The 21,458-nt window shown below is 44.3% G+C and overlaps 1 protein-coding gene across 1 annotated transcript in view; it reads left to right on the top strand.

Moving 5' to 3' along the window:
• Positions 1-21,458, top strand: part of ZZEF1 (zinc finger ZZ-type and EF-hand domain containing 1) — a gene marked incomplete in the record, with an annotated part of 3,903,331 nt that overhangs the window by 218,856 nt on the left and 3,663,017 nt on the right. Inside the window, 1 exon segment of the mRNA XM_044082903.1 lies at positions 16,969-17,168. Within this exon segment, the coding sequence (XP_043938838.1) occupies positions 16,969-17,168 (200 nt within the window).

Consider the following 21,458-nt stretch of genomic DNA (forward strand, 5'->3'; position numbering starts at 1 on the left):
TAAACTTCCCCAAATCCAAAGTACATCCTACACAAGACATTGTCATCTTGGGATGCAGAATCAGAACAGACCTCAGGATGGCCTTCCTACCTCAGGAAAAAGTGCTTTCCCTGACCCAACACCTTCAATCTGCCCTCCTTTCACCCGCCCTGACTCCGAGGGAATTCCTCAAACTTCTCAGGCACATGGCTGTCACTGGCAAGATTACACATGAGAAAGATGCAGTGGTATCTTCACTCAGTATGGTCCCAGCACTCTCGCCCCCTAGAGTTCAGAATCCCACTTCTCCCTTGCCTCCACCAAGAGCTGAAGTGGTGGCTGGCCCAGGTGACCTTAAACCCAGGTCTTCCTCTACAATTGCCCTCCCCTTCTCAGATCATGCACACAGACGGCTCAGATCTGGGCTGGGGGACAACATTAGACACGAACAGTCCACGGTTTGTTGAAAGACAAACAATGGCATATCAACAACAAGGAAATGTCAGCCATACTTCTGGCCCTGCAGGCCTTTCTACCTTTCCTCAGACAGGGTGTTCTGAAGATTATCACAGACAACACCACAGTGATGTGGTATTTGAACAAACAAGGAGGGACGAAGTCATACCTCCTCTGCAGGCTAGCCCTACAGGTATGGGATCTAGCTGTCTCCCAGGGGATCTCCCTCCAGGAAGCCTACTTCCCGTCCCAACACAGTTGCCAGGCAGACTCCTTAAGCAGAACCTCCTCAGACCGTCATGAATGGATGCTGTCAAGGGGAGGTATTTCAAGATCTGTTCCACACACATTATTCCTCAGATAGACCTGTTTGCCTCCTCCACAAACAGGCAACTCCAGAGCTATAGCTCCAGAATTCACGACCCAAAGGCTCTTCACACAGATGCCTTCTTAATATCTTGGAAGGGGAAATTCCTGTACGCCTTTCCCCCCTTCCCTCAGATCCAGAAAGTTGTTTGTCTTCTCGGCTTTTCCCGGTAAGGGGTTGCCACAGCGGAACTCCGGTCCGCTAATGATTGGCAGTAGATTTTTATGGTGCCGAGTTGCCAGCCAGATGCCCAACTTTCAGCGAAGGAACACCCATTCACGCATGTCTTTCGGAAGCCACGCAACTGCGGGGAGGACATGCAGACTCCACACAGAAGACCCTCCCCGGACACTAAATGAGAATTAAACGGGAGAACCTCTCGCTGTGAAGCAACAACGCAACTGCTGTACTACCGCGGCTTCCTCAGATCCAGAGAGTCCTACTGAAAATTCAGCAGGACTCACCAAAAATCTTGTTGGTGACCCTCCTTTGGCCAAGGCAGCACTGGTTTCCCCCTACTTCATCTATCCAAGGGCAATCACCACAAGTTACCCCCCTCAGTGGATCTACTCACACAGCACAAGGGAACACAGATTCACCAATAGTGGAGATCCCTGTACCTCTCCTTGTGGCTTATAGGATTCTGATTCCCTTCAGATACCTGTCCAATGAGGTCGTGCTCTCAGTCCTGCAGGAGGCCAGGAAACCAAACACAAGAAAATCAGCTCTCTCTAAATGGAGAAAGTTTTCAATTTGGTGTCAAAAAAGGCAGATAGAGCTGCTGGATAGCGACCTGCCTCTAATTCTTTCTTACCTGTGTGAACTGCTAAAGACAGGCTTGTCTTACTCCTCCTTAAAAGCACACCTGTCTGCCATGTCTGCCTACCTAGGGAGCCTCCACTAGCTTCCAGACATCCAGCCAAGCTATTCCTAAAAGATGATTTACACTTAAAACCCCCTAGAAAACAGACTCCTCCTCACTGAGATCTTAATTATGTGCTGGGAAAACTCACTTTGCCTCCCTTTGAACTAGCTGGCAAGGCTAACTTGAAATTTTGCACTTGGAAAACAGTACTGCTAGTAGCTTTGACATAAGCCAGGAGGGTCTCAGAGCTCCAAGCCCTCATGGCTACTCCACCCTTCCTAGTTTTCCATATGGACAGGGTCACCCTCAGGATTAATCCTTCCTTCACCCCCAAGGTGGTTAACGACCTCTCCCTAAATTAGGCTGTTTACCTGCCCACCTTCTTTCCATATCCTCAGGGAGACTGTGAGAAAGTCCTTCACTTTCTGGATGTACACAGGCAACTTCATTTCTACTTGCATAAGACCAAGCCTATATGCAAATCAGACCAGCTGTTTGCTTCCTTCCACCCCAGGGCTCTGGGGAAAGCTGTGGGAAAACAAACCATTTTGTCTTGGATTGCTAGGGCCATCTCCTTTTGTTACTCATGCCATGGAAAGACACTAGCAGGCAACGTAGGAGCCCATTCCTCAAGGGCCATGGCTTCCTCTGGAGCCTTCTTTAAAGGTCTCGATGCTAACTCCATTCTGGAAGCTGCTACGTGGTAATTTGTGCACACCTTCACCAGACATTACAAGCTGGACCACATCTCCAGGACCAGAGCGGGATTTGCCAGGGCTGTCCTGCGTGGGTTCCTGGAGTCCTCAGCCAGATCACCCCCCCCCCCCCCAACCAGCAGTGAGCTTTTGTACTCGCTCACTAGTGAATACTGCAACATTGGAATAGAAGGACATAGGAAAGTTTAAAATCTGACCATAACCTTATACGTTCTTCTCTTGCATGTTGCAGTATTCCTTCCCTCCCTCCATCCCCCTTGTTCTCCCTTGCACTTGCTCTCCTCATTTCCTATACAGGCTATGCTGTCAGGATTGGCTCCATCTGTGGCTTCTTGGTTCTGAGGACTGGTGTGCGCAGACTTCACTTTTATGGCTCACATACCAGCCATCATGTCAGATGCCCACACCAACAGGGACTGGAAAAGCTTTGGAAACCTGGCCGAACAAGCTGATGGGAAGAAGGATAAACCCACAGGTGAATACTGCAACATGGAAGAGAAGGACATCTACGGTTATGGTAAGATTTTACACAACTTTCCTTTATGCCAGGTAAATAAATCAAAATAAGCAATAGTGAGGCTTACTCTATATGGTTCTAAGTCATTGCTGGTGTACTGGAAGAGCAGCCTTAATGTTCAAGGGTCCCTTGATGTGTCTCTTATACAGTTAGGCTCTTCAGTCATCCCACCATCAGCACCACCCATCTCCTGTGCAAGGCTTGAGTGTCTGATGTAATGATTTTTCCTAACTGTAATAAAACAGCATGCATTCTGAAATAACTGGGCAATTCCAGAAGTAACATCGTGCTTCACCATAGTAATATCTGTAAAGCACAAAAAAGCAGCATCAATTTCTTTGGGTTACTTCTACATTTTAATAAACTTTAGATCGACATGCATGATTTTATATTTCCTGTTCCTGTGATTCTTGTCACTTCTCTTGATTTGATACACCAGAGGTCCTACCTCCTTGAGAATAGTGTTGGGTCCTTCTCAATTTGAAGTAAACCAACCAATAGATACAAATCTTTTTTAAGTGTGACTTGTTGACTCTGCTTTAGCTGTACGACATCAGCTGAATCCCTTAACATCTTGTACATTTTAGCTGCATGGAATAAATTTATGTTCCTGATAGATTCCTGTAAAGTCTGTAACTAAACCTGGTGATGTGCTATATTGAAGTAAGGAGGCGGTCTCCCCACTGATGGGTCAAAGGGAAAATTCAATGGCATTTCTCTCCCTGTCATTAACTCATACAATTTCTGCTTTTCCCAGTTAGGGGTCGCCACAGCGGATCACTGGTCCGCTTATGATTGGCAGTGGATTTTTATGGTGTTGAGTTACCAGCCTGGTGTCCACTCTTCAAAGATGGCACACCCATTAACGCATGCACCTGCCTGCATGTCTTTAAGGTTCACTCGACCACGGGGAGAACATGCAGACTCCACACAAAAGGCGCTCTAGACAAGAATCGAACTGTTGAGCCTCTTGCTTTGAGGTGACAATGCTAACCGCTGCACCACCGCGGCCTATTTTATGACATTATATGACAGTAACTCCCGAGCACAAAAACTCATAGCACAGCAACCCAGGCAACAGAAAAAGGGTTGTTGCCAGACTAAGGGAGCCAATGACAAGAAAAATAACCATAGATCCTGTAGAGGTATTAGAGATATTTGGGAAATTTTATGAAAATTTGTATAAAGTACAGGAATGTGGAAATCAAGAAAAAAGCACTAACAAAAACATTTGTGAAAGACATATATGCCAAGGATAGTGGTAGAGGAAGCTCAACAACTAATAGTTAAGGTAGGAGAAGATGAGATAAAATGGTGACATATAATCAAAATCCATAGGAAAGTCCCCAGGAGTAGATGGTATTTCTGTGAAAGTTTGGAAGCTAGGAGGGAAGACAGTGATAAGGATCTGGAAGGTTTTGTTTAACAGTATTTTAAAATGAGGGGAACCACAAACATCCTGGAAGAAAGCTGTGGTGGCTGAAATACCTAAAGATGATAAAGATCCGTCAGACCCATCTTCATATAGGCCCATTTCAATTTTAAACCATGATTTTAAAGTGTTCATGTCTATAATAGTTAAAAGATTGGCAAAGAAGTTACCAACACTGATAGACATGGATCAATGTGATTTTATGGAGGGGAAGCAAGCATTAAAAGAACAATAAAAATCCAGAGGGGAGCAAAATGTGAGAAAATACCACTGTTGATGGTGGCTCTTGATACAGAGAAAGCATTCAACAGACTAAAGTAGGGATTTATGAGTAGGGCAGTAAAGGCATTTGGATTCCCTGACACAATAATGCTAACTAGAAGAATATTTAGCGTAAAACTCATCCAACTACCATTTTCGTTAACGGGACCTCCCCAGAAACAAAAAAATAGCACACAAAACCACCCCCAAGAAATTCCTAATTTATCATTGGGTGAAGCCCTTATTTCCAGCAGAATAACTGGAAAATGAATGATAAGTTAGGTCCCTTCTGTGTACAGGCTTTAATAAGTCTTTCCTTAATCGTTCTATTCATTCTTTCTATCTTTCCGTTAGACTGTGGGTAATATGGAACATGACATTTCTGCTGTATTCTAACAGATTGCTCACTTTCTTCATGACCAGACTTGTGAATTGAGTACCGTTATCCAACTTTGTGATATGTGGCCATCCCCAGTGTGAAAAAATATTACTCCTCAATTTAGATGCAGTAGTTATTGTTGACATATCCTTGGTGGGAATAGCCTCCACCTACTTATTGAATGTGTTTACAACTACCAAGAAGTAGTGGTAGCACCCTTTTTCAGAAGGTAAATGGACCTGCAATGTCTGTCTGCATACTGTACCATGATGTTCATCGTGTTACCCTGCTGCAGTCATCACACTTGGGTTATCCTGTCGTCAGGCGGTCCCGCAGTCGGCCTGAATTCCAAAGTCTTGGTCCAGGGTCGGTTGCTGTCACTTCTTCCCTGACGTCAATGCGCCAGGGGTATATGTGATGCATCCGACGCCATTTTCTTCAGTCTTTATTGCCGCTTGGTGCCCGAAGCAGAAGCAGTTCGCAAGTGCCGGTCGGCCGACTCCTGAGATTTTCGAAGTCGAATTTCAGATCCAAAGTCTTCAATAAAGCTAAGTACCCCGTTGGGGAAACTTTTCTTGCCTCAGACCGATATCAGAAAAAGTTAACAATTGTATTTCTTGTGGGAAGCAAATACCTCATAAGGATTTTCATTCTTATTGTATACCTTGCCTAGGCCCAGATGACAACGTCACTGGCTGTCGCTTTTGTGCTAGGTTCAATAATTGTACTATAAAACAACGCTTTGATTTTGCACGACACTACTTCGGTAGAAAATTTAACTATACCATGCCCTCGGAGCAACCGACTACCGGCATGCACAAAAAACGCAAGGATAAGGACAGGCAGCCTAGACCCAAGCCAGACTCCGAGGCCTCAGCTGGGCCGGTCTCCGGTTCACCGGTTTTCAGTGAGGCACCTACGCAGCCCCTGGCTACCGCAGAATTGGAACCCGAGACCGCTTCGGATCCTTTGGCGGAGAGTGCTAGGCCGACGCAGCTATTTTCTTTAGGCCCTACCGACGACATTGCAGAAAGAGAAGCCGGTGCTGCAGAAACACCTTCGGTTTCTGAAGGTGTCTTCAGAATGACGACCCTTACCATAAAAATGTATCCTAAGCTTAAGACTCCTCTTAAACCTAAAAAGACTGCACTTCAGTCTCCAGTTCAAGGCCCCATGCCTAAGAAACAGATGCTTAAAATGGCTGAAGATTTGATCTCTTTAATCAGGGGTTCCCAACCCCCCCCCCGACAAAAGGCCTAGACAAGAGGAAGATTATGCCTCCTCTGAACAAGTGTCTATTTCCACAGGCTCCTCTGAGGATCAAGATTACACCTTTCCCCCTTATGAAGATTCTGATGCTGAGGATTCCATTCCCTCAGCTTCTCCCCTTGAAGACTACTCCTTTGGGGAAACTTTACACACTAAGAGGGAACATTTTCACTGGGAAGGTCAGGACTAACCTGACTCAAAGAAAAGGCTCAGAGAGTTTCTTTTGCTCCCCCGGCACAGATCTCTTGCTATCCCCCCAGTTTTAGACATTGTTGGTGATGTTTACTTAGAATCTAGTTTAAATCCAGATTCTGTGCCTCCTGCTCCAGCCAAGCCAGACAGATATTATAGAGTGCCTGACTCCCACAAATTCCTTTATAAAAGCCCTGTTGCTGACCCAGAGACCATCTCCCAGGGTCGCAAACGGGCTAAGGCTTCTATGGCAAAAAATCCTGTACCGTATGAAAGGGACTCCAGAGCGCTAGACAGGTGGGGGAAAAAGGTTTACACCTCAGCCACTCTAGCTATGAGAGCACTAAATTGTCAATTTCACATACTAAAATACCAACAATTTCTAATGTCTCAAATAAGACAAAAAATGAGCACACTCCCTCAACAGTCTGAATTGAAGGAAATGCAGGATCTGTTGCATGCAGCTGAACAGGTGGGCAAACATACTTTACAATGTGGATTTGATTCCTTGGAAGCTTCCTGTAGAGTAGCTGTTACTGTGTCCGTTATACGTAGGCATGCTTGGTTAAAGGATCAAACTCTGCCTGATCGTGTTAAAGCAAAGCTTCTAGATGTTCCCTTACAGCAGGATGTCCTATTTGGAGTTAAAGCAGAAGAAGTCTTAAAGAAAATGGAGGATAAGGCAAAATCTATGCAGACGGTCAAAGATTTCTTACAGGTTCAGCCCCCTTGCTTCAGCAGAAATTGGCCAACAAAAAATTGGTCCTTTCCAGCTACTGACAGACCACAGAGGGGTAAATACAGACGCCAAAGAGGCAGAGGACAACCACAAACCCACTACAAACCTCGACAGTGGGGCACTGCAACACAGAAGGGAGGAGAAGACAGGCCCCAAACTACTAGAAGGCAAACACAATGACTTAAACCTCATATGGCCAAGCAAAACTCTCTTGGCAGCTCCCTTGGGAGGAAAATTAGCACTTTTTTTCAGACAACTGGCGCATAGTCACAAAGGACAAATGGGTCCTAGACATAATTTCACAAGGATACAGATTCCATTTCCACACCTTGCCAATGAAAGGAGGAATGCCAAACCTGCCACAAAATCAATGGGCAGAGGCACAAAAACAAATTACAGCTCTCATGGACCTGAGAGCCATTCAACTGGTACCTACACGGGAGCAAGGCCAAGGATTTTACTCAAGACTCTTTCTAGTCCCCAGAAAGGACAATGCCTGGAGACCAATTCTGGACCTTTAAATTCTAAACACCTTCTTACAAGTACCCAAATTCAAGATGCTAACACTACAGCAGCTTCTTCCCATGTTGGGCAAGAAAGCATGGCTAGTAACATTGGACCTCAAGGAGGCATACCTGCATGTCCCTATCAGACAAAATTGCAGAAGATACCTCAGTTTCATTGCAGGTACAACCCATTACCGATTCTTTGCACTGCCCTTTGGCTTATCCACTGCGCCCAGGGTTTTCACAAAATGCCTGGCACCAGTAATTGCATACTGCAGACAAAGAGGAATTCAAATATATACCCATACCTGGACGACTGCCTCATCCAAGCAGAAAGCAAGGACATCCTCTTACAACATCTGGCTTTTGTAAAACATCATCTAAGTTGCCTAGGGTACACAGGAAATGAAAATAAATCAAAACTAGTACCCTCACAAAATGACATTCCTGGGTGCCAGCTTGAATACAATGGCCCAGAAGGCTTATCTGTTCCAGACAAACAACTACAACTGACTCGATATTTCAAAACAATGGCAACAAAGACCCAACTCCCTGCAAGAAAAATTCTGCAGGCCTTGGGCTTCATGGCATCTTTCATACTACTAATACCATTTGCAAAGCTGCATATGAGGAAATTACAGTGGTACCTAAAAAGCGTATGGTCTCAACACAGCCACAGCTTGGACGCAATGATATTTCTCATTCCCTGCCTTCAACAAGAGTTTCTATGGTGGTCACAGGCATGTCACCTCAACAAGGGTCAGCCTCTCATCTTGCCCCCAGCCAGGCAAACTATGACAACAGATGCATCGGACTATGCCTGGGGGGCACACATGGCAGGACAGTGCGTTCAAGGCATATGGACTGCAGATCAAAGGAATCTGCACATCAATCAAAAAGAAATGCTAGCTGTACAGAATGCCCTGACAGCCTTCAAGAACCTCTTGCATCCAGGACAGCTTACAATAAGGATGGACAACACCACAGTAATGTGGTACATAAACAAACAAGGGGGTACACACTCCTACCCTCTATGCAGGCAAGCAATGACCTTGTGGAACACAGCACTGGCTTACCAAGTTCAGCTACAAGCTCAATTCCTGCCAGGAAAAAAGAACACATTGGCAGACGACCTCAGCAGAAACATCAAGGATCCCCACGAGTGGAAACTGGATCCGCAAGTATTTGTAATGATAACTCAAAAATGGGGCCACCCAGACATAGATCTGTTTGCCAGCCCCCAAAACTATCAGCTAACAAAATTTTGTACAAGGACGCTTCACCATCAAGCTTGGAAAGTGGACGCACTCTCATTCAGTTGGAAAAACCTGACAGTATATGCCTTCCCTCCATTGCCCCTTCTCTCAAAGGTGCTTCTGAAAGTCAGGAAGGAGAGACCCAGAATGATACTCATAGCCCTAGACTGGCCACGCCAGCACTGGTACCGACTACTAAGGAATATGGCCCAGGGCCCACCTTGGATTTTACCACAAATTGCTCATTTGCTCATACAGCAAGACAATCAGATTCTACACAGCCAGCTCAAAACCTTAAATATGGCTGCATGGCAAATCACCTAAGCAACCAGCCAGCTCCTCTTCCTCAAGCAGTTATGGATGTTATTCTGGAAGCTAGGAGGCCCAGCACCAGGAAGGCCTACTCGGACAAATGGAAAAGGTTTTGCGCCTAGAACCAAGCTAAAGGCCAAAATACCCTTCAGCCTCACATACCTCAGATTCTACAGTATTTAACTGAGATGTTGCACAAAGGACTTTCTTTTTCGTCTATTAAAATCCACGCCTCAGCTATTTCAGCCCACTACAACACGGATCCTCCCTTATTTTCACAAGCGCTTCTAAGGCAGTTTCTCAGAGGGGCCAAAAACATTAGGCCCCCCAGGAGAGCACCTACACCAACCTGGGACCTCAACTTTGTTCTGGAAAAACTTACGCTACCTACTTTTGAACCAGCTTTCTCTGCTGATCTAAAGTTTATATCATGGAAGACTGCCCTGCTGCTAGCAATAACTTCAGCCAGAAGAGTCTCAGAGCTTCAGGCACTAATGGCAGTAGAGCCTTTCCTCATTTTCCATCAAGACAGAGTTTCTCTATGAACTAATCCCTCCTTCATGCCTAATGTGGTAGCCAGTGTGGCTCTAAATCAAACCATCCACTTACCCACCTTCTTTCCAAATCCACAGAACAAAGGAGAAAGACTCCTGCACTCCTTGGACATTCACAGGCAACTACGTTACTACTTGGATAAAACTAAGGTTTTCAGAAAATCTGACCAGGTCTTTGTATCCTATGCTGCAGCTTCACAAGGGAAGGCTATATCAAAACAGACCATTTCCAAATGGATAGGACATTGCATTCGTTTTTGCTATACCCATCATGGAAAACCAGTTCCTGCTACTATAAGGCCCCACTCTACCAGGGCAGCAGCTACATCTACAGCCTTCCTCAGGGGGGTGCCAACCAAGGATATTTTGGAAGCTGCAACTTGGAGTTCAGTACACACCTTCACCAAACACTACCACTTACCACTTTACTCTAAGACTAGAGCTGGCTTTGCCACTGCAGTTCTGCAGGGCCTTTTAGCCTCCTCTAACCCTCTGTGACTCCTCCTCCCATCCTTAGCTTTGGGATTCTACCCAAGTGTGATGACTGCAGCAGGGTAACACGATGAACATATTTCAGTTTTGTACCTACCATAAATGTAGATGTTAGAGTGTACACCCTGCTGCAGTCCAGGTTACCCTCCCTCCATCCCCTCTGACCTAACTAAATCTTTACAATACCTTTGTGATGTATTTGCTGATAGCTGGAGGGATGTTGTGTTTGTGCTAAATTTTTTAGATTGGTACTAATTACTGACCACCTTTTTGGGGGCACCTGACATCTGGGGCAAGAAAAACTGAAGAAAATGGCGTTGGATGCATCATATATACCCCTGGCGCACTGACGTCAGGGAAGAAGCAACAGCAACCAACGCCGGACCAAGACTTTGGAATTCAGGCCGACTGCGGGGACCGCCTGATGACAGGATAACCCAAGTGTGATGACTGCAGCAGGGTGTACACTCTAACATCTACATTTATGATATGAACAAAACTGTACTTTCCCTCTGGGACTGGTACTCTTTTTCTAAATGAGGCTTTTTTAACATAGAGTTTGCCTGAAAACATAATGTTAAGTTGTCAATCTCGCCTTCATTCTTGCTGGATGGGTTCGGCTCCGACTCTGCACTTGCTTTAGCTCGAGAACTCCTTTCCACCGGCTCGCAACCCTATATCCCATGATGGCAAGTGGAGACTACCGAGATCTTCCAGCTGTCTCTATACACGATTTAGAGAGGGTGGTAAGCAGGCTGTTGAAGTCAGGCACTGGCCTAAATGCTCCATAGCCCGTCTCAAACAGACTTGCCCCCATCCCCAAACTTGAACCTCCTCCTCCACACCCAGACACACGGGAGTTCGGGCGGGGCAGCGACTGTTTGATGCACTGTGACGATGCCTTGATCCGGCTCCCTCGCTCCTAACGATATCCTCATGGGACCCTCCTTGGAGGGATCCGGTCGTCGGAGTTTTTCCTGTGGGCTCCGAGGGGGCTAGTGGCATCGGACTTGTACACAGACTCCCCTGAGTCTACTACTGATGATACCGACTTAGATGAGGAGGGGAGGGTCCCCACGGTCCCCTGTCTCCTTTTTCAGACATCATGGCTCTTGAGCCTCTCTCAAACAGAGGGGGGCCCTCCTCCTGCCCCTCCCTCCGCTGATGATTGGATCCCGACCTTTTGGATCCCGACCTCCGCCCTCCACCCCTGTCTGTCTCCGCCGGCTCGTGGGTGGGGTAACTCCAGAGTCTGTGGAACCTGTCCCAGAAGATTGTCCAAAATTCATTACGGCCATCCCAAATTCATTATCCCCCCAAAGATAAACAGTTAGATGCAAAGGTGTCTCTATGGGTTTGGACCTCAGGTGAAGGATACCTTGACCAGGTGTGAGCAGGATGGTAAAACTCTTTCTGCCGTTGGAGTCAATTTTTTTCCTCTCCTAGACCATATCCCAAGAAGGGAGAAAGGGGAAGTGTGGTTCCAAAGCCCAAAAGGAGCTACACGGACACCGCTTTACCGGGCCAGGGTAGAGGGTAGCAGAGATGAAACGCCGCCCCAGAGGCGGGGGTCCTCAGAACCAGGGCAACAGGGCCAGGCTTCAGCTCTTCCTTTTCAGCCGGAAGCCTGTTGCCGATCTCCCACCCCACTGTCCACTCCCGAGGAAGGTTGGAAGGTGCAGTGGCCTCACTCCTATCCCAAAGAGATCCCAGTACCCAGAATGTAGGCCGACATATCCATGGGTTAGACAGATCCCTTTGAAAGGTTTCAATCCCTTCAGACATCTCACCCTCCTTCTGATTTGAGTCAAAGGGATTTTGCAGAAACAGAAGGTTTCAAACTCCCAGAAAAGAAAGAGCCGAGACAGTGCCGGCCGACCAAGTAGGATCCGAATCCTACTCAGTTCGGAGATTGAGACCAATATTAGACCTGAGCAATCTGAACCAGATGTCAAGAAAGAGATTTCATGATCACGCACTCAGTCCATTCTGCCCTTTCTGGGCAAGGGAAACTGGATGTGCTCTATAGACCTTCAGGATCGCGTGCTACAAAGATTCACAGGCCAGGCGGCTCAGAAGGTTTCTCAGCTTCGACCAGGGACCAGTCATTTCAGAGCACTGCCCTTTGGCCTCCTCACTTCCCCCCAGAGTGTTTTACCAAATGCAGCAGGGTGGTCACAGCTCACCTGAGGCGATCTAGGATTCCAGGTGTTCCTTAGACTGACGAGCTCCTCCTCGCCACCACAAGTGTCAGCTTTCAGTCCAGAGAGACTACACCCTACAGCTTTGCAGGAAGGAAAGTAAGAAGTAAAAATCCGAAAAATCTTCTCTGCTGCCTTGCCAATCTATCACCTTTATGAGAATTAATTTAACGTCAATGTCAAAATGTTAGCCAGAGATCAGAATCAAGAATTCTGGACATCCAAAATTTGTTCGCTGTTACAAAGCAACAAGATCAGATCATTTGTCCTGGGGTCCCTGATATAACGACCTTTATTATGAGTTGGGGGGGCATTCCAGAGGCAGGATGGTCCGCGGGGCGGCGCAGAAGCCCATGAATACCATGCACCACTAGAGATGAGCTGGAGTGCTTTTAGCGTTGCAAGTTGCAAGCCCTCTTCTTCCCACGGGGACTATTGCAGCATCAACAAACAGGCAGGAACCAGGTATCATCCGCTATGCCGTCGAGCTCTCAGACTTTGGCGATGAAGATCTCTTCCTCATCTGATCTGATAGCAATTACAAGTCCCCCAACCTATTGGACCAGGCGGGGCAGATCTAGAGATTCTGATGCCTCGCGGTCTCAAGTGGTCTCTCAATCAATCTGTAGTGGATCAGATTTTTCTGAAGTGGGGCACTTTTGTTGCTTTCTTTTACCCTCAAAAAAACAAACAACCAGACTATTATTTCAACCCCTATCTTCCTTCCAGGTCAACCCTGAGAGAGCTTCTCTAACCCAGTTGGCAGACCGGGATTTCTTCCTTTTCCCTTTTCTCACAAGTCACCCGTTCATCCGTTTTGAAGCAAATTGATCCTCATTTTTCCATATTGGCCTCTGGTCATTTGGTCTGCGTCTCTGCATGGTCACCTTCTTCTGCAGCCTCACCATCTGGACCCAGTTTCCGGCTTTTGATCCACCAGTGGTCCTTGTACCGGGCCATTCTCTCTCAACAGCCAGCGGGCCATTGCTCCTCTCTCCCCTGACTGCTTGGTTGCTCCACTTCTTCCTCAGAGACATTTACACATTTTATTTCTGACTCCAGAGTCCACTAGGACTATTTAGCCCCTTCCCTGGGCCTGGACAGGAGTTCCTATTAGATTGTTTCCTCCGATGCGTTGTTTGAGGATTTCTCTTTTAGAACCATTGTTTCCTAATTCTGTTAGGATAGTCTTTGTTAGGGTAAGTAGAGTTAGCGTAAGAAGATCTGTTCCGCGCCGCCTTGCTCATGCCATATAGGGGTTGCTTTCGGGCTGCTTAAAAGGGGAGCTCGAGCTGAGCCAGAGTTGCGAGAGCGGCAGGGGGTCGGCTCAGAAACAGATCAGAGAGAGAAGCGACACATCAGCTGGAGGGTACGGTACATAACTTCTAATTATGTAATCCTCATGTGTTTCTTTACAAGCCTTTTTAGCTGAGGTTTCCAGCCCTTGTGCTTTACAATAGGTCAAGTTCTCGGGAAGCCTAAATGGCCTAGCAACTGGTGGTTGTATTTTATTTAAATGTTTAACCAAGGATTTTGATTTGTGGGATATAAGTGCCCCTTGCACCGTTTTGTACGTATACAACTTTACTACATGAAGTGAAGTAGCAACCTCACATTGTGCTAGTTCATCAGCATCTCAATGCATTCTTTGAATCTTTATTAAATCCATTTCAACTGATGAGCTGTCTTAGCTGACATCTGTGATACCTTCTACCTTGTTTTCTTCACACTGTTCTGGATATAAAGGAAGTCCCCTCTCTGGCATTTTTTTTTTGCTGCTGCATCAGCTGTGGATTTGCCAAGAAAGTGAAGATTAATATCTTTTGCCTGATGTGCGTTTACCTTTCAAGTATTCCATTTATATCTGTTTTCCAACTCTAAATCATTTAATTCCTTCTGGACCTTTGCATACTGTAATGGTTCACCGTTACTGTCTACAAATCCCCTAATGGCCCAAATTTCCAGATATATAATGAGGGCTGTTACTACATGAGAACTGTAACTAATAATGTGCAGTGACCATCTCCGTACTGTTGTATAGCATATAAAACAGACTCCAGCTCATTGGGCTGACATGTGCCCATGCAGCTTGATCATATGCATCTCTGGTTTTGTTGGGTTTGTGTAAATTAAACATTTTTAATTTTTTAATGATAAAATGTTAAAAATAAATTGTATTAATGTGGTGTACAGTCTTCATAAAATCTTGAACCATTTACAAACACACATTTGTCATTTGCACTGAAGTGATCTGGTAAAGGTGAATTTGGAATTCTGCCCATTTGTTCCTCACAAATATGTGGGGTCTCCTTATGCAACAACTGTTGAAAAAAGTAATATTTTTCTCCAGCTTGTATTGAAATATTTTTCTGTTCTAAAGCCATATAGAGAGTGTGGTGGTGCTGCGGTAGCGTTGTCGACTCACAGTTAGAGCGTCTTCTGTGTGACGACATGCATGAATAGGCGTTCCTTCGTTGAAGGTTGTGCGTTAGGCCCGGCAAGCCTAACTCTACTCTACTGCCATTCATTAGCGGACCGGAGTTCCGCTGTGGCAACCCCTAACCGGGAAAAGCCGAAAGACACAAATCAAGTCTGATTCATAGCTCTGTGTCTGTCTGAATACAGTAGGGTCTTGACTGTGTGATGTGGTGTCTGCATTATTATTGGAGAGAACTGTGTAATGAATTCTCAGTGCTGAGTTCCCCAGTTTACAGACTGCTGTGTCCATTAGAGACATATGGGGCAAATTTCCAATTCCCCATCTAGTTGTCCAAGTTACATTTCAGTTGGTTTAGGGAGGGATGCTGCTTCACATAGAAGAGAACCTATCCCACAGAGGGGAAGTGATAAATACCTCTCTCTCCAGCATGTCTTTTTTATATCACAGGCAATGTTCAAGTCTTTAGAATGATAAATTCTGGTGCAGTTTGCTGTGCAGGCATGAAGGAAATCTATCAGTTTGGACTGAAGATGCCTTGTTTGCCAAGCATAAGTCTCTCCTCCTGTAGGAGACAGAATTCAGAGATACGGCTTTGAGGTGGTCTGCAAAGGACATGTTATTTATACTCTGTATTCTTTTAGGGAGGAACCTCTGCGGGTGTTCAGTTGTTGGATGTACTTGGTTAGGTGCATACTAAAGGGGAGGGGGCATTGTACTCCATAGGTCTGATGAGTGAGAAATACAGTGGAACAATGAACTTACCATACCTCTGTTTTTAAGTTGCACAACATAGAATGAGTTTGTCAGTACCACAGACACATGATTCGCCTAATGGGGAATCTAAAATGCTGGACAGATCTAGGAAATAGCTGTATGCTTTGGCGACATTCACATTTGGAGGCCTAAACTACCTAGCCAACATAAAGCTTTTCCAGAAGGACATGACAAAGGGACCTCGCCACGCCCCTCTCGGGTAACCTACCATTGAACATTTAGAATGCAGTGGAGTCCCAGTTGGCTGCCTTACAGTCAGTGTCTAACATATTCATGTGTCTGCTTTCCGTTGCAGTTGATGACACAGCTAGAGCAGCAGGTACCAGCCTAGCCATCTGCTGGCACACCTGGATGCAATTATGTGACTTTGTAAAAGGGTTTAAAGGTATCCTTCCTTAACGCTGCTTTTGATGGCTCCACGCTCTTTGGGCCAAAGGTTAAAGGTACTCTCACCAGGAGCAAGCAGGATGGAAAGAAGTTTCTGAATTTGTGATCCTTTCTTCCACCCCTCAGAGAATGTTTTCCAGAAATCAGAGACGTGGCAAGAAGATGTGGTTCAGGAAATATCAAAGGTTTGACCTGGATGTTCCTGCAGGCAGAGGGGGGACAATTTTAATGGATATCGCCCTAGAGGCAGACTGCATAATCAAGGGTTTCACTGTCCTTTTTCTGAGAAATCCTTTCAGTGCTCCTAAAGAATTGTCTGACTACCTCCACCCTCTGGAGGTAGTTGGGGGGCACTTATCCCTGCACCCACAAGCCTGTCAGGCAGTCGCATAGGATATTTTGGTGCTGTTGATAATCAACAGAGGCTATATAGTTCATTTTGTTTTCCTTCCTTTAAAGAAGAGAAAGATTCCCACAGTACTACTCCATCAGATTGAATCCAGTCAGCAGAAGTCTTAAAGCTGTTAGAGGGTCATGCAGACAAGAATTTCAGTAACTTGCTGTAAGTTGCATAGTATGTAAATTGAAGTTGTACATATCATTACTTCACAGTCCAGCATTTTAAGTGCTATACTCCATATTGTCACATTTATTAAAACATTGCTTTGCTGCAGCTTTACACCCTGCAGACTGAATCATCTGAAAAATTATTCTGTCATTTCTGACAATGAAAAAAATGAAAACCCTCAGTATGTGCTCAATGCCTGTACTTTTGTTTAAAAAAAGGGGGGTGTGCATGAGTACATTTAAAAGATACTGCTGTTGCTGTTGTAGTTCTGTTCAACAATCGGGTTTCTTTTGATTTTATTTTCAGGTTGCGGCTCAAACCAGGGATTATACTGAGACACCTATCTTTTGCAGTGGCAGCTGGTGATCAAAGTTACATGCCGCAGCAGGTTTCAGTGACTGTTGGAAAACATCCTAATCGTCTTCATGAAATCCGTGAAATCCACATCCCAAGCAATGTGACAGGCTATGTGACTTTGCTAGAAAATGCCAGTATCAGTTTTCCAGGTGAGTGTAGTACTGAAACCCATTCGTATATAAAAGGGTATGCTGTGGATTTCAACACTTGGCACTTTTGGCATCTGTTTTTTAGCATTAATGCAGGACTGTGTTATTTTTCTTTCTCTGTGACATTTTTTAATCTCCTGTCATCTGCTTTTCTAAGTGATGTTTTCTGAAGTTCAGGTATGGTGATAGTGGGCTTAAGTGCTCATTTCCTGCAATTTGGGACCAGTTGTATTAAGATTAGTAATCTTTTTGAATTTATTTTTTCCTGTTTCAGAGCATTGCTTTCAGTAGTTGAGAAACATTGCACTTTGTTTTATGAACACGCACTGGAAGAGCTGGTAGTCCTTCTCTTTGTGGAAGTCTGATAGCAAAGTTGTATGTCCCCTCAGCTATTCTTTACAGTATGTAATAGGAGCTGTCTCTGAGGTGTTGTCTCCCTTACTAATTCTGGCATTTTTCAAAACTTGGATCAGTGGCACTGCATGCTATTACTTTGTTCTGTTGACTTTATTTTTCTTCTTACCTTTCTTGTTTACCTCTGCAAAGGAACATAGGGGAGGGGTCTATATCACTTCGTCAAATCACTAATGAGCAAACACCTATTTGTCAAACCTTTTTATTGAAGCCATTAATCATCAAATGCCATTTTAATCAAAATTTTAGCTAGGGCATACCAATGGTAGGCCAGCCATCGACCGTGAAAAAAGTCATAAACTTTAAAACCTACTCAGGTGGGGGGCTGTGCCCCCACAACCTGCTAACTAAATATACCAACTCCAAGATCGCACTATAGTGGGGACAAGAGCCAATTTCAGATGGTGGCCAACCGTTGGTTTGCCCTAGGAAAAATTTGCTGTTCGATGATTAGTGGTTTTGATGAAAAAAGGTTCGAATAGGTGTTCACTCATTAGTGATTTGACAGTGCTACAGACCCAGGCAGTGTTAGACAAGCAGTCAAAGGGACTTAAAGATTCCTACCTGTACACTCCTGTAAGTAGAACACTTAAAAGTTTTTGCCACCCTTTATGAGTACTTAATAGTGCCCACCCCGGAAATCAAGCAGAAATTTTCATAATGATATTAGAGTAAATTATATCCAACCAGTCATCAAGACTAAACTTAAAGGCAAAGTAGTACTTTGCGTGACTTTTTAGAGGTAACATTCCATAGGCTGGGAATACATCGATTTAGAAACCTATCTCTCCAGCAAGTTTTGTTGGAATAAATATAGGTCCCTAGTATGGGTGTTCTTAGAGCCAAAGGTTTTTGCAAAGTAATAAGAAGTGAAATAGGATAAGTCTTTCATGGCTTGAAAAACGAGACGTAGATCACCATGGAATAGCTGGTAGGCTGCTGGGTGTAAGGGAAGGTGTTAATCTATCACAGCAGTTGAAGGATTTACAGCCTTTAATTTTTGGTGGTGGGTTTAAAATCATTGGGCCCTTTCCAGTTGAGCGATATACTTGGATTTATACACAGCAGAGTGGCATTGTATTCGATGATGGTTCTAATAATGGAAGAGTACAGTGGTAAAGTTATTTTTTGATCTTGAAAATATATTCCCTTGTAAATTAACTGGACCAAATAAAAGGATTTTCTGACTCTTGTAGAAGCATGATAATGCAAGAGAGAGAGAGAGAATTGTTCACGTGAGTATCCAAGTCTGATGATGTTCATCGTGTTACACTGCTGCAGTCATCACACTTGGGTTATCCTGCCGTCAGGCGGTCCCGCAGTCGGCCAGAGTTCCAAAGTCTTGGTCCGGCGTCAGTTGCTGTCGCTTCTTCCCTGACGTCAGTGCGCCAGGGGTATATAAGATGCATCTGATGCCATTTTCTTCAGTATTTCTTGCCGTGCTGTGCCCGAAACAGAAGCAGTTCGCAAGTGCCAGTCGGCCGACTCCTGAGATTTTCAAATTGAATTTCAGACCGAAGTCTTCAGTAAAGCTAAGTACCCCGTTGGGGAACCCTTTCTTGCCTCAGTCCGATGTCAGAAAAAGTTAACAATTGCATTTCTTGTGGGAAGCAAATACCTCATAAGGACTTTCATTCTTATTGTATTCCTTGCCTAGGCCCAGACCACGATGTCACAGGTTGTCGGTTTTGTGCTAGGTTTAATAAACAAACTATTAAACGTCAGTTTGATTTCGCCCAACATTATTTTGGTAGGAAATTTAATTATACCATGCCGTCGGAGCAGCCGACGACTGGAATGCACAAAAAACGCAAAGATAAAGACAGGCAGCCGAGACCCAAACCAGACTCCGAGGCCTCTGCTAGGCCAGTCGCCGGTTCTCCAGTTTTCAGTGAGGCGCCTATGCAGCCCCTGATGACCGCTGATTTAGAACCCCAGGCGACATCCGATTCACAAGCAGAGATTGCTAGACCTCCACATCCTTTACCTTTAGGCCCTTCTTTTTTTTCAAAACAGGTTTATTGTTTTAACATATAAGAGAAATATCATAACAATTTTATACAAGTAATTAAAAATAGGTATTATTATAATATTCAACAAAACAACTAAAGTATTTACAAAGACATCCACTACAATCAGATCAATTAATTAAACTAAAATACCATGCTATTGAAATTAAAATTTTTTTAACAAATTTTGTAAATTATCCCATACAATAAAATAAGATGTTTTTTATTTGTTCTAGTCCTAATTGTGTTTATTTCCATATGGCACACTATATTCATAACATTTTTAAATTCATTGAGCGAAGGAGGTGTATCTGAAATCCAATTTCTAGTTATTATTTTCCTAGCCACTGCTAGAATAGACCATAACAAGGGAAGCTTAACCTTTTTAACACTTTGAGGTACAGGTGTGTTGAATAATATAAGAGATTTAGAAATAATGAAATTATCTGTAAAAAGAGCCTGCAAAAATTCAGTAATTGACTTCCAGTATTCTTTCAATTTTATACAGTCATAAAACATATGAGCCCAGTCAGCATTAATTTCTACATTACATCTCTTACATAGATTATCTTTATTATTTATTTTATTCATCATCAAAGGTGTATAAAAACATCTATGTAAAAATTTCCATGTATAAAGTCTCCAGACAATGGAAGACGTAGTTCTATAAGCAGATTCCAGTATATATTGTTTATCTTGTTGATTTGGTGGGTCCCCATTAATAGAAGTGAAATAATTCCAGTATGAATCTACACTGTAAAAAGTTTCTTGTCTGATAAGTTTATGTATGTATGAAAGTTTACCTTTATCAGAAACTTTATGTTGTAAATTTAATATCAAGTAATCAATCAGTGTTGGAAACCTTTAGGCCCTTCTGACTCCATGCCTGAAGGAGATTCCGGTGCAGTTGAAATGCCTTCAGTTGCAGAAGGTGTCTTCAGACCGACTACACTCACTATTAAATCCTATGCAAAGCTGAAAACTCCTTTAAAAACAAAGAAGACTGTACAGCAGTCTCCAGTACAAGGCCCCATGCCTAAGAAACAGATGCATAAGATGGCTGAAGACTTAATTACCCTAATCAGGGGTTCCCATCCCCCTCCTGATAAAAGGCCAAGACAGGAGGAGGACTACGCTTCCTCTGACCAGGTTTCAATTTCCTCAGACTCTTCTGAGGAACAGGAATATTCCTTTCCCCCTTATGAAGACTCTGATGCTGAAGAGTCTATCCCTTCTGCACCTCCCCCAGAAGACTACTCTTTTGGGGAAACCTTACATACCATGAGGGAACATTTCCACTGCGAAGGCCAGGATTACTCTGATTGTAAGAAAAGGCTCCGAGAGTTCCTTTTACTACCCCAGCACAGACCACTTGCTATTCCACCTGTGTTAGACATTGTGGATGATGTTTATTCAGAAACTAGCCTTAACCCATATTCACTACCTCCTGCACCAACCAAACCAGACAGATACTACAGAGTCCCTGACTCGCACAAATTCCTATATAAAAGCCCTGTTGCTGACCCAGAAACCATTTCCCAGGGTCCCAAAGGGGTTAAGGCCTCTATTGCTAAAAATCCTGTGCCCTATGAAAGGGATTCTAGAGCACTAGACAGATGGGGAAAGAAAGTATATACCTCAGCAACTCTAGCTATGAGGGCCTTAAATTGCCAGTTTCACATGCTGAAATATCAACAATTTTTGATGTCTCAATTAAAACAAAAAATGCTCACACATACAGAACAGCCTGATTACAAGGAAATGCAAGATTTGTTACATGCAACTGAACAAGTGGGAAAACATACTTTGTAATATGGATTTGATTCATTGGAAGCTTCTTGTAGAGCAGCAGTGACAGGGTCTGGCA

The sequence above is a fragment of the Protopterus annectens genome, chromosome 9.part0 (genome assembly GCF_019279795.1).
Source record: "Protopterus annectens isolate FY-2018-M chromosome 9.part0, PAN1.0, whole genome shotgun sequence".
Lineage (NCBI taxonomy): Eukaryota > Metazoa > Chordata > Ceratodontiformes > Protopteridae > Protopterus > Protopterus annectens.